The 12,905-nt window shown below is 38.6% G+C and overlaps 1 protein-coding gene across 1 annotated transcript in view; it reads right to left on the bottom strand.

Annotated features, from left to right (window-relative positions):
* Window positions 1–522: 522 nt before the first annotated feature.
* Window positions 523–12,905, bottom strand: part of Asxl2 (ASXL transcriptional regulator 2) — a 43,072-nt gene continuing 30,689 nt past the window's right edge. The window contains exons 6-8 of the mRNA XM_055621979.1: window positions 8,131–8,294; window positions 1,704–1,800; window positions 523–877 (exon numbers count right to left, since the gene is read on the bottom strand). Of these exons, the coding sequence (XP_055477954.1) occupies window positions 768–877; window positions 1,704–1,800; window positions 8,131–8,294 (371 nt within the window). The 3' untranslated portion in view covers window positions 523–767. The remainder of the gene's footprint in view (window positions 878–1,703; window positions 1,801–8,130; window positions 8,295–12,905) is intronic.

Genomic DNA, 12,905 nt, shown 5'->3' on the forward strand with positions numbered 1-12,905 from the left:
ATGGCCCACATTACATGATTCTTAGGATTCCTGACTGGTTTTGAATTTTACATTTTGGACAGTCACTATAAAAATGCACAGAACTCTTAAATATTACTCCATCTCATGAAATTACTAGAAACCAGTCTTTTGCAATTTAAGATTAAAAAAAGAAGAAGAAAATTTATACCATGTTTTTTTTCTTTCTTTTTTTTCTCCCAAGACAGGGTTTCTCTATGTAGCCTTGGCTGTCCTAGACTCACTCTGTAGAACAGGCTGGCCTCAAACTCACAGATATCAGCCTGCCTCTGCCTCCCTGAGTACTGGGATTTCAGGCATGCACCACCACTGCCAGCTTTCAAACCATTTTTTCAAGCAAGAGGAACCCATTCTACCTACAACGTAATTTAAGGATCAAGGACTAAGAGTGATACAATTCTGTACAGTCATGATTCTTTAAAAGCAAAACCAAACCAAAATAAAAGCCTACTTTTTTGTTTTGTTTTTGTTCAAGACAAGGTTTCTCCATGTAGTCTGGTTGTCCTGGAACCCATTCTGTAGACCAGACTGGCCTTGAACTCAGAGACCAGCCTTCCTCTGCTCCCTAATTGGGATTAAAGGCGTGTGCTGCCGCCACCACCTCCTGGCTAAAGCTGTTTTTAATGAAAAAGAATTCATGTAATAAAAATTACAAAGAACTAGGCACTATACTTTCTAATAAGGTGAAAACATGGAGGCGTCACATGACATGTGTAGAAATTAGTGTCTGGATTACAGTCTGCTTTAGCTTACCTCTGACCATAGTAGCTTTCAAAGAATTGTTCCTTCCAGGCCTCTACTTTCTTCTCCTTCTCAATCTCTTGTCGAATTCTTACCTGCATTTCTGGAGTAAATTCACCTGCAATGTATCAACAGAATGATATAAACAGAAAAGCAGTATTCATAGTTTCCAATCACAACTCATACCATGCAGAATACTTTCTTGTCAAAGCAACAAGTTTCCCAAATAAGAGAGAAAGAAAGTAGATAGAAATGCCTCAGAGCCACATAAACCTGTAGTTTTTAATATGCAGCTAAGACCCACAGTACTTGTCCTCAGGGTGTTCTCCAAAGTATCTTCCTCCAGTTACAAGCACCATATGCCATGAAGATTTCTTTTCACCTCTACCATCAAATTTTTAATTTATTTCCCAATGGAATGAAACTAATAAACAGACAGTCCAAGACACAGTCCCAAGAATGGAGGTATGTGAAATTTCTAAGTGCTTATGAGAAACTCCTAGAACCAAGACAAGAGTCTTGTGAACTCAGCCTCTTCAAAAACAAAGAATTGTTCTTGAATTGTACTTTCCTGCCCCTCCTGGGTACATCAGATAGGAGTGAGTTTACCTCAGATTATTATTCATTATAACTGTTACTGTTTTTGTTTATATGCCCTTATAATTGGACACTTTACCCATGTGACTCCCCTTAACCTTCAGAATTTATATTGTCTGATGCTCTGAATAAAGTTGTCTCTTGTATGAGAGTTTAGTCTACTTCATTTATTGGCTCCAGTGTCCCAGGTCCCACTGCCACTAGCGCTGTGACAAGTGTGTGTGGGGGTGTATGTATGTTTTCATTCTCTAAGTTGTGTGCCTCTAGAGGATCACCTTCTAAACTTGTTCCAGTCTCATGTAGTGAGGCACACACAGATCCTGAGAGTTACAGCACACAACATTTACCTTCTGAGAGCCTTTCCTTCCAGCCTTGGGCTGCAGAAGTGAAGAACTCATTGTTAAGGGCTGAGCCATTCAACTTCATCAAGCCATCAGGACCAACCTAGATCAAAGAGCAAGCCAGGGAAAATGTTCAAAGAAAAAGTGAGATGGTATTTACTTTTTCACTTCACAACCCATCCTACAGAAGCATGGCTGGCTCCTTCTTTTTACTATTTACTATCCGTATAACTGTTTTTCTCTTAAAAAAAAAAAAAATTCCTTAGCTGGGCATGATAACTGTCCTGGGGAGGCAGAGCCAGGCGGATCTCTTTAGTTTGAATTCTGTCTGGTCTACAAAGCAAGTCCAGGACAGCCAAGGCTAAACAGAGAAACCCTGTCTAAAAAAACAGAGACAAATCTTTTCCCATGTACCTCTCTCTTTTCCTTTCTCCCCTTTCAACTCCATTCCACAATGCTGGAAAAATACTGTGCATTGAATGACACTTAAATACTTAAATAAATAAGATTTATTTATTATATGTATATGAGTGTTCTATCTGCATTTATACCTGCCAGAACAGAGAATCAGTTCTCACCATAGATGGTTGTGAGCCACCATGTGGTTGCTGGGAATTGAACTCATGAGCTCTGGAAGAGCAGACAGTACTCTTAACCACTGAGCCATCTCTCCAGCCCCCGTAATTTTTTTTTTTTTTTTTTTTTTTTTTTTTTTTTTTTTTACTTCTGAGCAGAGTTTATTATTTAGTACTAAGTTATATATAACACACTGTAACTTCGTTTTCTCACAGACTACATTGTGAAAGTCTATTCAAGTCAACTGGCATATAGTTAGCTTGTTTGAAATTGCTGCGTATTATTTCATTGTATGAATGTGTTTCAATTAATTTACCAGTTTCCTAATGGTAAACATGTAGTCTGTTACCAATGTTTTCACATAATTAATAAAGCTGAAACAAATATCCTTGCAGAAATGAATGTACCAGTGCTTTTTTGTTTTGTTTGTTTGAAACAGGGTGTATGGCCTTGAGTCAGAGATCTGCCTCTTAAGGGCTGGGTTAAAGGAGTGTGCCACTTTGTCCTGCTGAACTACCGATTTTATTTCTAAGGACCGAATTTCTACAACAAAACAAAGTTAGTGTGTAAGTAGATACTGTACTACTTTCTTAAAATGCTAAAACTCCACGCTGGAAAAATGGCTCAGGGGTTAAGAGTCATCTTCCAGAGGACCAAGGTTCAATTCCTAGCACCCACACAGTAGAGGTCACAACTGTCTGTAACTCCTGCTCCACTCTCACACAGACATAAACACAAGTAAAATACTAATTAATATAAAATAAATGAATTTTTAAAAAAATGCTAAACGTCAAGCACTATATGAATATACAATATTTTTCCTTGCCAACAAGATCAGCATGTAATTTAATTTTTTTCAACATGATGAGTTTGAAATTATACATGATTTCCTGACTCTTGTGTTGTCTGCTGTTGTTGCATGGTTATTAAACATGGAGGTCTTTTTTTGGTGGTCTTGTGAAGTGTCAGTTCCTATTACTTTCTTAGTTTTCTATTAGGCTGTTTATTTTCATCAAATTGTGAGGCATGATCACAACTAATGCATGGTCCCAGCTCTTATATTTGAACCCAAGTGTCTACTATGTTTGTTTCTGATGCTTTGCCAAAAACTTTGACTCGTTTTCTTGTGGCCTAGGGATGTAGCTCCAGGATAGAGTGCAAAGCATTGGGGGGAGGGGAAGAAGACACAACTTTATTATACTTGTTTGTGTGTGTGTTTATCTACCATGTGCAATGACATCTGTGTGGAGCAGTGACATCTGTGTGGAGGTCAGGAGACAACTTACAGGAGTTAGCTCTCTCCTTTCCCCATGTTGAGTCCTAGGATTGAACTTGGGTTGTCAGGCTTGACTGCAAATCCCTTTACCCAATAAACCACGCCACAGGACATGAGAAAAGTTTAAATTAAAAACAAACAAACCAACCAACCAACCAACCAAAAAACCTATACATCTAGAATCTGAATTTTCTCCCTTGGTTTTTAAAAAACATTAAGTCTTATTTAAAATGGTATGGAAAAAGTTTCTATTCAAATAATGTACAAAAAATACTTTGTTTACAATATTTTCAATGTAAACATTATCAACATTGACACATACAGTAACCTAACCTACAAGTTCATTTAATTGAAATTGTGTCTTCTCAGTATCACACACTTTGCTTATTTTAACCCGAATACTGGTCAACTAACTTCCCATTGAAAAAACAAACTAACAAACAACAACAACACAACCCTATAGGAGTGCCATCTGTTGGAAGTTGAACTAGAAAACTCCTAAGGTCCCTTTTATTAAAACTACACATGGCAGGAGATAGAGACAGCTAGTGGTTTAACAGACCTTTTCGCTCTTGCAGAGGACCCAGGTTTGGTTCCCAGCACCTACATGACAACTTAAAGATGTCATAATTATAGTTCTTCTGGCCACCTAAGGCACCAGGCATACATGTATTGCACCTATACATATACGCAAGCAAAACACTCATACACATAAAAAAAAAATCTTTAACACCACCATCACAACAAACTACATGTAGCAATCTTCTATCAGAAGGGGTCATGAGTGCTTCTGAGAAAATGCCATCAGACTTCCACAAAGAGGCCATTAGTTACGCTTAATATATTACTTCTAGCCTATTAACCACCAACATTTGTACTTGGGGGTAGGAATAATACAAAACACAGGACCTAGGAACACAACAACACCCCACAAAGTCAACCAGGTCCCTTAAAAACCATGCTGAAACTTCAATCTCCTTTTCTCCTATCAAGAATTAACTAGATGAAGATGGACAGTGGTGGCACATGCCTTTAATTGCAGCACTCAGGGAGGCAGAGGCTGGTGGATCTCTGTGAGTCCCAGGCCAGCCTAGTCTATAGAGTGAATTCCAGGACAGCCAAGGCTACAAGAGAAACTTGTCTTGAGAAAAAAAAAAAAACAAAAAAACAAAAAAAACAAAACCCCAAAACCAAACCAAAACAACTACAGCAACAAACCAATTAACTTGATGAGTATCCTCCAAAGTAACTTTTTTGAAAAGAGAAGGTAAGGAATGAGTCACTAGGAACAGATCTCCTTTAGTCCATACTGCTGGAAGACTATCTGATTAGCAGAATTAGCCAAAGGACTCTGGACTGTTTTAACAATGCTAATTATAGCATGAAGAAACTGGCATCAAAGTAAGTCTTATAGAAAACAGACCTCAAGCTGGAAATGGTGGTATACACTTTTAAGCCCACAGTTGAGGCAGAGGCAGAGGCTAAGGCAGAGGCAGGCAGATCTCTGCGTTCCAGGACATCCAGATCTATATAGCAAGTTCAAGGACAGCCAAGGCTACACAAAGAAACCTTAACTCAAAAGAAAAAAAAAAAACAAAAACAAAAACAAAAACAAACAAAAAAAATTGAAAACAAGAAACACTTCACTTTGACTTTGTAGTCAGTCAGCTATACTGATTTGTACAGCTTTCCCTTATTATAAACTAGGGAATACAGTGTGTTGTTACAAAGGAGAGAAAATGCCTTCCTGTCATGTTGCCTTTTTTGGGGGTGGGGGTTCAAGACAACAGGCCAGGCTTGCACCCATGGAGATCTGCTGTGTCTGTCTCCTTAGTGCAGGGATTAAAGGTGTGAAGCATGCCCAGCCTGAACCTCTGAGGTCACATGTGCTAGGCAATGAACTTGTCCACTGTCTTTTTGTCTGCTACATTTGTGTATGCCCATGTGTACGGTGCATGTGTACGCTGGGGAGGGGTGTTATATCTACCTCAATCACTCTCCACTTTAAGATGGGCTTTCTCACGAAGCCTGAGTTCCTCAGTTTGTCCTGCCCAGTACTGAGATTACAGGAGGCTTTTAAGTGCGTGCTGTGGATCCGAACTATGGTCCTAAAGCTTGCATGACAACGAGCTTATTGAATGAGTCCTCTACTCATGTCCTCCCATGTCTTTTTGTTGTTGTTACTGGTTTGTTTTGAGACAGGGTCCTATGTAGCTAAGGTCTTGAAATCCTAATCCTCTTGCCTTCATCTCCAAGTACTGGGAGGTATGATTAGCTCACCTAAATTAAATTTATTATTATTATTTTTTAATTTTGAGAAGGGATCTTGCTAAATTTTCCAAGCTCCTTGGAACTTGCAATGTGGTAAGAAGAGGCCTTAAACTTGGAATTCTTTTATCTTGTTATTCCACTTAGATGAGATTACAGGCCTTACCACCAAGCCTGGAAGAAATTAAACAAATAAATAAATATATAAAAATTGCAGGTGAATAGGGACTGGAGAGATGGCTCAGCAGTTAAGAGCTGTTCCGAAAGACCTGAGTCTGGTTCCAAGCACCCATGTTAAGTTGTCCAAAATACTTGTAACTGCAGCTTTGTGGACTCTTGTCACCCCTATCTGGCCTCTGTGGGCACTCGCAAACAGTATACATGTACTCAGATACACACACAAAGATATAAAAATAAAATTTAAAAATCCATGAGAATAAGCTTAGAAAAAGCATAATGATCCCACCTCTTGTTCACAGAGAAGTAAAACATACTAGCCATTTTCTTTGATGAAAGCATTTTGAGACTTTTTACTTTATACCTAGGATAAACCAACATCTTTCTAATCACTATTTTGGCAGTTCTCAAACCTTTGGTATTTACTTTTCCTAGTTTTCTTTCTTTAAAAACTTGTATTAGGTCTTTATAAGTTCTTTATTATTAAAAAAAAAAAAAAAAACCAATGCCTATTTAAAAAAGATTTTTCTATGAAAAAGGAACATACCTAACTATCACTAATAGTCTACGTTCTATATACTTCTTGTGTATGGTTTCCTGAACTCACATCTTTGGCTTGAGCATAACCATTTCCCTTTCACTGAGGCAATATCCTGTTGATAATGGAACAAGACAACTGAACTCTTGAACTAGATTCTATTGATGCCTGTATCTCAAACAGAAAACTATTCAACTATCTTTCTTTTCCCCCTTACCTCCCTCCCTTCACCTCTATTTCCCATACCCTGGTGATTTTTCTTTACATTCTTAATTCCCTCCCTTTCTTTCTTTTTCTTCTTGGCACTAGGGATGAAGCTTGAATTCTTGCATTCTACACATGCATTTTACCGCCGCCTGTTATCTCCAACCCTATTTTCTAATCTTCAATTTCAAATAAGGGAATGCAACCATCTCCCTATGATAAGGCTTATATTATAAAATTCACCTGCTAAGACAATTATTTTAACTTAGTTGTGTAGCACTGCCTTTGCACGGAGACATTCCCTACTCAAGGACTGAGGGATACTTCAGAAGCTTCAGAAGCAAAGGAGACAAGACTCCAGAGCAGTGGGTTGCCCCTTTGGCAAATCTCCATAGAGGAACAAAATCAGAGCTATGAAGTGGTAACAAGAATAATTTTATGGTCACCACAACTTGAGGAACTAAATTAAAGGGTCACGGCATTAGGAAGGTTACTGGACGGGGGGGGGCCATATGTAAAGCTATAAACTCTCCAGCTGGGCAGGCCAACTGTTTACTGGATGAAGAGCTCTAGAGATGCAGGTTCTGAGTAATCACCAATGTCAGGGGAGACTTTCTTATAATCCTGCTCTAACAGAGTAATCCATGGTCCTGTAAAGTAATGCCAATAAACTCACTGGTTGACTAAGCTAAACTTGGGTGGTACCATTTCTTTTACTGGTACCACCTCTGGTATGTTTGTTCATACCTTTCCAAGGAAAGTTACACAACAGTATTAATATCACATTTTTATAGAAATACATAAAAATATTTTTTTATTTGTTTGCTTTTTTTGTGCAGGGTTTCTCTGTGTAGCCCTGGCTGTCCTGGAACTCACTTTTTAGATCAGGCTGACCTCGAACTCAAAAGATTTGTCTGCCTCTGTCAAGTCTGTCCATCTGTCTCCATTTTGTCCCAAGCACAGGGATTATAGGCAAGTACTACCACCACCTGGTTTCTTCTCTTTTTGTTTTTGTTTAAACAGCATTTCTCTGTGTAGCTGACTATCCTGGAACTGGCACTGTAGGTGAGGAAGACCTCTACCTCTGCTGAGTTTAATGGCACATGACACCACTGCCTGGCCATAAAAAGATATTCTAAAAGTCTTGAGAACTGGGCATGTAACTCAGTTAATTGAGTGCTTGCCTAGCATACATAAAGCCCTGGATTGTACCCTAGCAGTACATATACTCAGCATGCTGACACGTTTCTGTAATCTGAACCTCAGGAAGTAAACCTAAGAGTGTAAGACATCCTCAGCTACAAAAATTTAAGAACAGCCTAGAAAATATGAGATAATGATAATAATGAGAACCTCATGCAGTTAGAGAATTGTTTATGCTTGATATGACACACCTGTCGATCCACCTCTGGAAGCAATAAAAGCAGGCGCTGCTGGCAATCTCCAGGAAGAACTGAAAAGGTGTGCTTGTTGATCAGTGCTCGAAGATTAGTATTAACTAGAATGGAGTCAGGTGTCTCAACATCAATATCAGCACATTTAGTCCTTTTCATTTGTCCTACAGAATGTAGAAAATAATAATTTATCACTTGGATCCCCTTTCACAGTTTTGTTACCAACTGTAGCTTGCCATGTAGTACTGAAAGTAAACATGAAAGAAAAAAAATCAAAATTAAACATTACATTGTAAAAAAATAACTTAAAAATCTTAGAAATGTCTTCTAAGGCAAAGAAAATAAATTCTGATCATTTATAATAAACAAAAAAATTTATAAAAATAGATCTCTAATGGTAAAAATTGTTCATCACACCTAACAGATATTTCTCCCTTAATTAAGCAAGTTTATGAGAAATGACAAATAGCACATTTTTTAATTGCTATTTTTTTAAGTAGATAGTTGGAGCTGGAGAGATGGTTCAGTGGTTAGGAGCATTACTTGCTCCTACAGAGGATCCAGGTTTGATTACCAGCATCATGTGGCTCACAACTGCCTACAACTCCAGCTCCTTGGGAACTGAGGCCTCTGGTCTCCGTAGGAACCAGAATGCAGCTGGTGCACATAAACCCACATAAGCACACATATACACATTAAAACATTCTTTTGAAATCAAACTCTGGCTAAGGAGATGGTAGAGTGGGTAAAACACTTGACATGCAAGTATAAGGATCTGAGTCAGAATCTCCAGAACCTATTTAAAAACTGGATGTGGTAGCCTGTGTCTATAAGCCCATGGCTCCTATAGCAAGATGGGCAGTAGACAGAAAGCTCATGGGCCAGCTAACCCGGTCTTTACAGCAGCAAACAGCAGAGACCTTATAACTTCATAACTCTCTTTCCCTTTTTAAATATATAATCCACCACGTCTAATTAAAAAAAAAAAGATGGCATAAAGTTGGGAAGGAGAAGTATTAAATCAAGGGAAACTTGTGTTTATATACGAAATGTTCAAATGAATAAGTAAGGGGGAGGGTGCCCTGCATTAAGCAATGTAGAAAACAAGGACCAACATTTAAAACGATCCTCTGACCTCCATGAAAGCACTATAACTCAAACATGGCCACACCCATGTACAAACACAATCACACACACACACACAGCTAAAGATTTTTAAATGAAAATCCAAGCCAGATGTGGTGTACATGCTTGTAATTCCAGCATTTAGGAGGCTGAGGCAGAAAGACTTGAAGTTCAAGGCGACCAGGGACTATAAAGGGAGTTCTAGGCTAGCATGATCTGCATTTTTGCTTTAAAAAAGTAACAAGATATACAGATAATAGTTCACAAAGATTAGTAATGTTACTTAAGATGTTGTGGTGCTTTGGTGTTGCTTCTACAGTTGCAGCTAAGAAAGAGAGAGCTAGTTTCTCTTAGGAGTGTAGTCTATAGTAGGTTGACCATGCCAAAGTGAATGTTCCCACACAGATACATACATGAGCAGTACTATCTGGACTCAGTGAGTTATTATTTTAAAAAGCTACAACCTGAAAGTGGGGGAGAATAGTGCCAGGGAAATTAGTTGGGAGGAGGCATTTATGAATTACTAAGTTCTCAAAAAATAAATTATAACCTAAAAACAAGGCAAAAACAAAACATCAGACTTAAAAATGTTACACATGAGCTGGGCAGGGTGGCACATGCCTTTAATCCCAGCACTCAGGAAACAGGAGGCAGATCTCTGTGAGTTCAAGGCCAACCTGGTTAACAAACCAGGACAGCCAAAACTACATGAAGAAACCCTGTCTCAAAAAAACAAAACAAAACAAAAAAGTTGTGTATGTCAGACAGTGTTGGCACATGTCTTTAAAGCCAGCCTTGGGAGGAGAGGAAGGTGGATCTCTTAGTTCAAGGCCAGCCTGGTCTATAGACAGAGTTCCAGGACAGCCAGGACTATACAGAGAGAAACCCTGTCTCAAAAACAAACAAACAAACAAACAAAAACAGTTGAGTACAAATGATATTATTAAAGAGAATTAGAGTTTAAAATATATAATCAAGAAATTTATCCAGAATACAAGAAGGTAAATTATTTTGAGAAGCTTAGAGGTGGGGGGGGGGGGACGGGGGACAGTACGGAACTAGAATGAGAAGGTTTAACATATGACCAACTAAAGATTAAGAAGTAGAATTTGGGGCTGAAGAGATGAATCATTGGCTAAGTTCAGATCTATAGCATCCACATAAAAAGTCAGGTGTGCCCATATCCATGTAACCCCAGAGATTATTTTTGGGTTGGAGAAGGAGAGGCAGGAGAATTCCCAGGGGTCTGGCTGGTCAGCCAGTCTAGCTGAAAAACTGTGAACTCCAGACTTGGTAATCTACCCTGTCTTGAAAGATTAAAACAGAGAGTGATAGAAGACAAATGGCCTGGTGCATAACCTCCATGCTTACTCCCCCACCACACACAAAACACACATACACAGATACACATACACACAGATTTAAGAGAATGGGAAAGTGCAACATTTAAGGAAGTTACAGGTTTGTTGGTTTGTTTTAAAGATTTATTTACTTTTAGGTACAATGGTATTTTTGCTACATGTCTGTGTGAAGGTGGCAGATCCCTTAGAACTGGAGTTATAGACAGTTGTGAGGTGCTATGTGGGTGCTAGGAATTGAACTTGGGTCCTCTGGAAGAGCAATCAGCACTCTTAACTGCTGAGCCAACTGCCTGGCGGTTGTCCAGAAGATAAACTTTTGATAAATGTGTAACTAACTTCTTTAAATGTTGCTCCTTTCCCATTCTCTTAAATTACTAGAAACATAAAAATAGCAGTAGGATTAAAAACACAATATATTACAATTAGAAAAAGAAATCTTTTCGTGAACAAAATTTATAAGAATATTTATCAGGTGGGCAGTGGTGGCCTTTAATCCCAGCACTCAGGAAGCAGAGAGAAGTGAATTTCTGTGCATTTGAAGCCAGCCTGGGTTGCAGGACAGCCAGGGCTGCAAAGAGAAACCCTGTCTTGAAGAGCCTAAGGTGGAGGGAGGAATATTTATCAAAGACAATGATGGGCGGGGGATGTAGCTCAGCATGTGCAAGCTCTGTGTTTTATTTCCAGCACTGTGAGAGTGGGGTCCACAATAGGAGGGCATGCCTAAAATCCTAGTGAGGCAGAGGCAGGGAGATCATGAGTTCTCCCCCATGTTCCAAACACATAAGAAGACAAAGATAATAGCTTCCATGAACATATAATGACAAAAGATTTCATACAAAAAAGAAACAACAAAAGAGTACTGTAATCTTAACACTGAAAGGTAGATGAGAGATTCAGGACTGTTTAAGGTTAGCCTCAGCTACATTAAGATCCTTTCTTTAAAAACAAAAAAAACCTGATAGGCTAGGGTCAGATGGAAGGGGGAAGAGGACATCCCCTATCAGTGGACTTGGGGAGGGGCATGGGAGGAGATGAGAGAGGGATGGTGGGATTGGGAGGGGACTACAGCTGGAGAAAAGTGAATAACCGATAATTAATAAAAAAAAATAATTTTTTTCAAAAGGGAAAGAAGAAAGAAAGGAAACAAAAATTAAAAAACAGCAACAACAAAAAGAGTAATGGGTGTTCTTTTGTAACCCGAGCAATTGGGTTTACAAACAATCTGAAGCAGGAGGACAGGGAGGTTTGAAGGCAGGCAGAAGGGGCTACACAGCAAAACTTTATTAAAAGATACAGAGAAGAGAAACAATTTGGCAGTGAATTTAACTATGAAAGAATTTAGAACAAGGCAGACTATAAAAAATCTAAAGAAGTGTTTGTAACCCATTATGAAATAGAAAGTCAAAGACTTATATGATAAAAACTTAGAGTCTTTGAGGAAAGAAACAGAAGAGACCAGAAGATGGAAAATTTTTCTATGCTATGGATTGGTAAGATCAACCTAGTAAAGGTGGCCATCCTACCAAAGCAATGTGCAGACTCAATGCAATGCCCATCAAAACTCCATCACAACTCTTCACAGATCGTGAAAGAACAATTCTCAACTCCATATGGAAACACAAAAACCTACGATTGTTAAAACATCCTGAACAATAAAAACTGTGGGAAGCCTCACCGGTCATGATCTCAAACTATACTATAAAGCTACAGTAATAAAACCAGTATGGTATCAGCATAAAAGCATATTAAGACAATCAATGGAATCAACTTGAAGCCTCAGACATAAATCTACATACTTCAGAGACACCTGATATTTTATAGAAAAGCCAGAAATAAATACAAGAACAAGCATCTTCAACAAATGTTGCTGGTCAAACTGGACGTCAGCATGTAGAAGAATATAAATACATCCATACCCATCACTCTGCACAAACTCAATCGCAAATGGATCAAAGACATCAACATAAAACCAGGCACACTGAATGTGATAGAAGAGAAAGTAGGGAGTAGCCTTGAACTAACAATTAGCACAGGAGGAGACTTCCTGAGCAGAATACCAATATTGCAGGTATTAACAGATCATTAAGAAATAGTACTTCATCAAACTTAAAAGCTTCTGCATGGCACAGGGCACTGTCATTTCAACAGAGCAGCGGCCTACCAAAGGGGAAAATTTTTTTTACTAACTATATATCCGATAGAGGACTAATATCCAAAATATCCTCAAGAAAGTTGATTGCAAAAACCAAATAATCCTCTAATGAGGATTCTAAACACAGAATTTCTCTA

The sequence above is a fragment of the Psammomys obesus genome, unplaced genomic scaffold (genome assembly GCF_907164565.1).
Source record: "Psammomys obesus unplaced genomic scaffold, mPsaObe1.curated_primary_1811, whole genome shotgun sequence".
Taxonomy (NCBI): domain Eukaryota; kingdom Metazoa; phylum Chordata; class Mammalia; order Rodentia; family Muridae; genus Psammomys; species Psammomys obesus.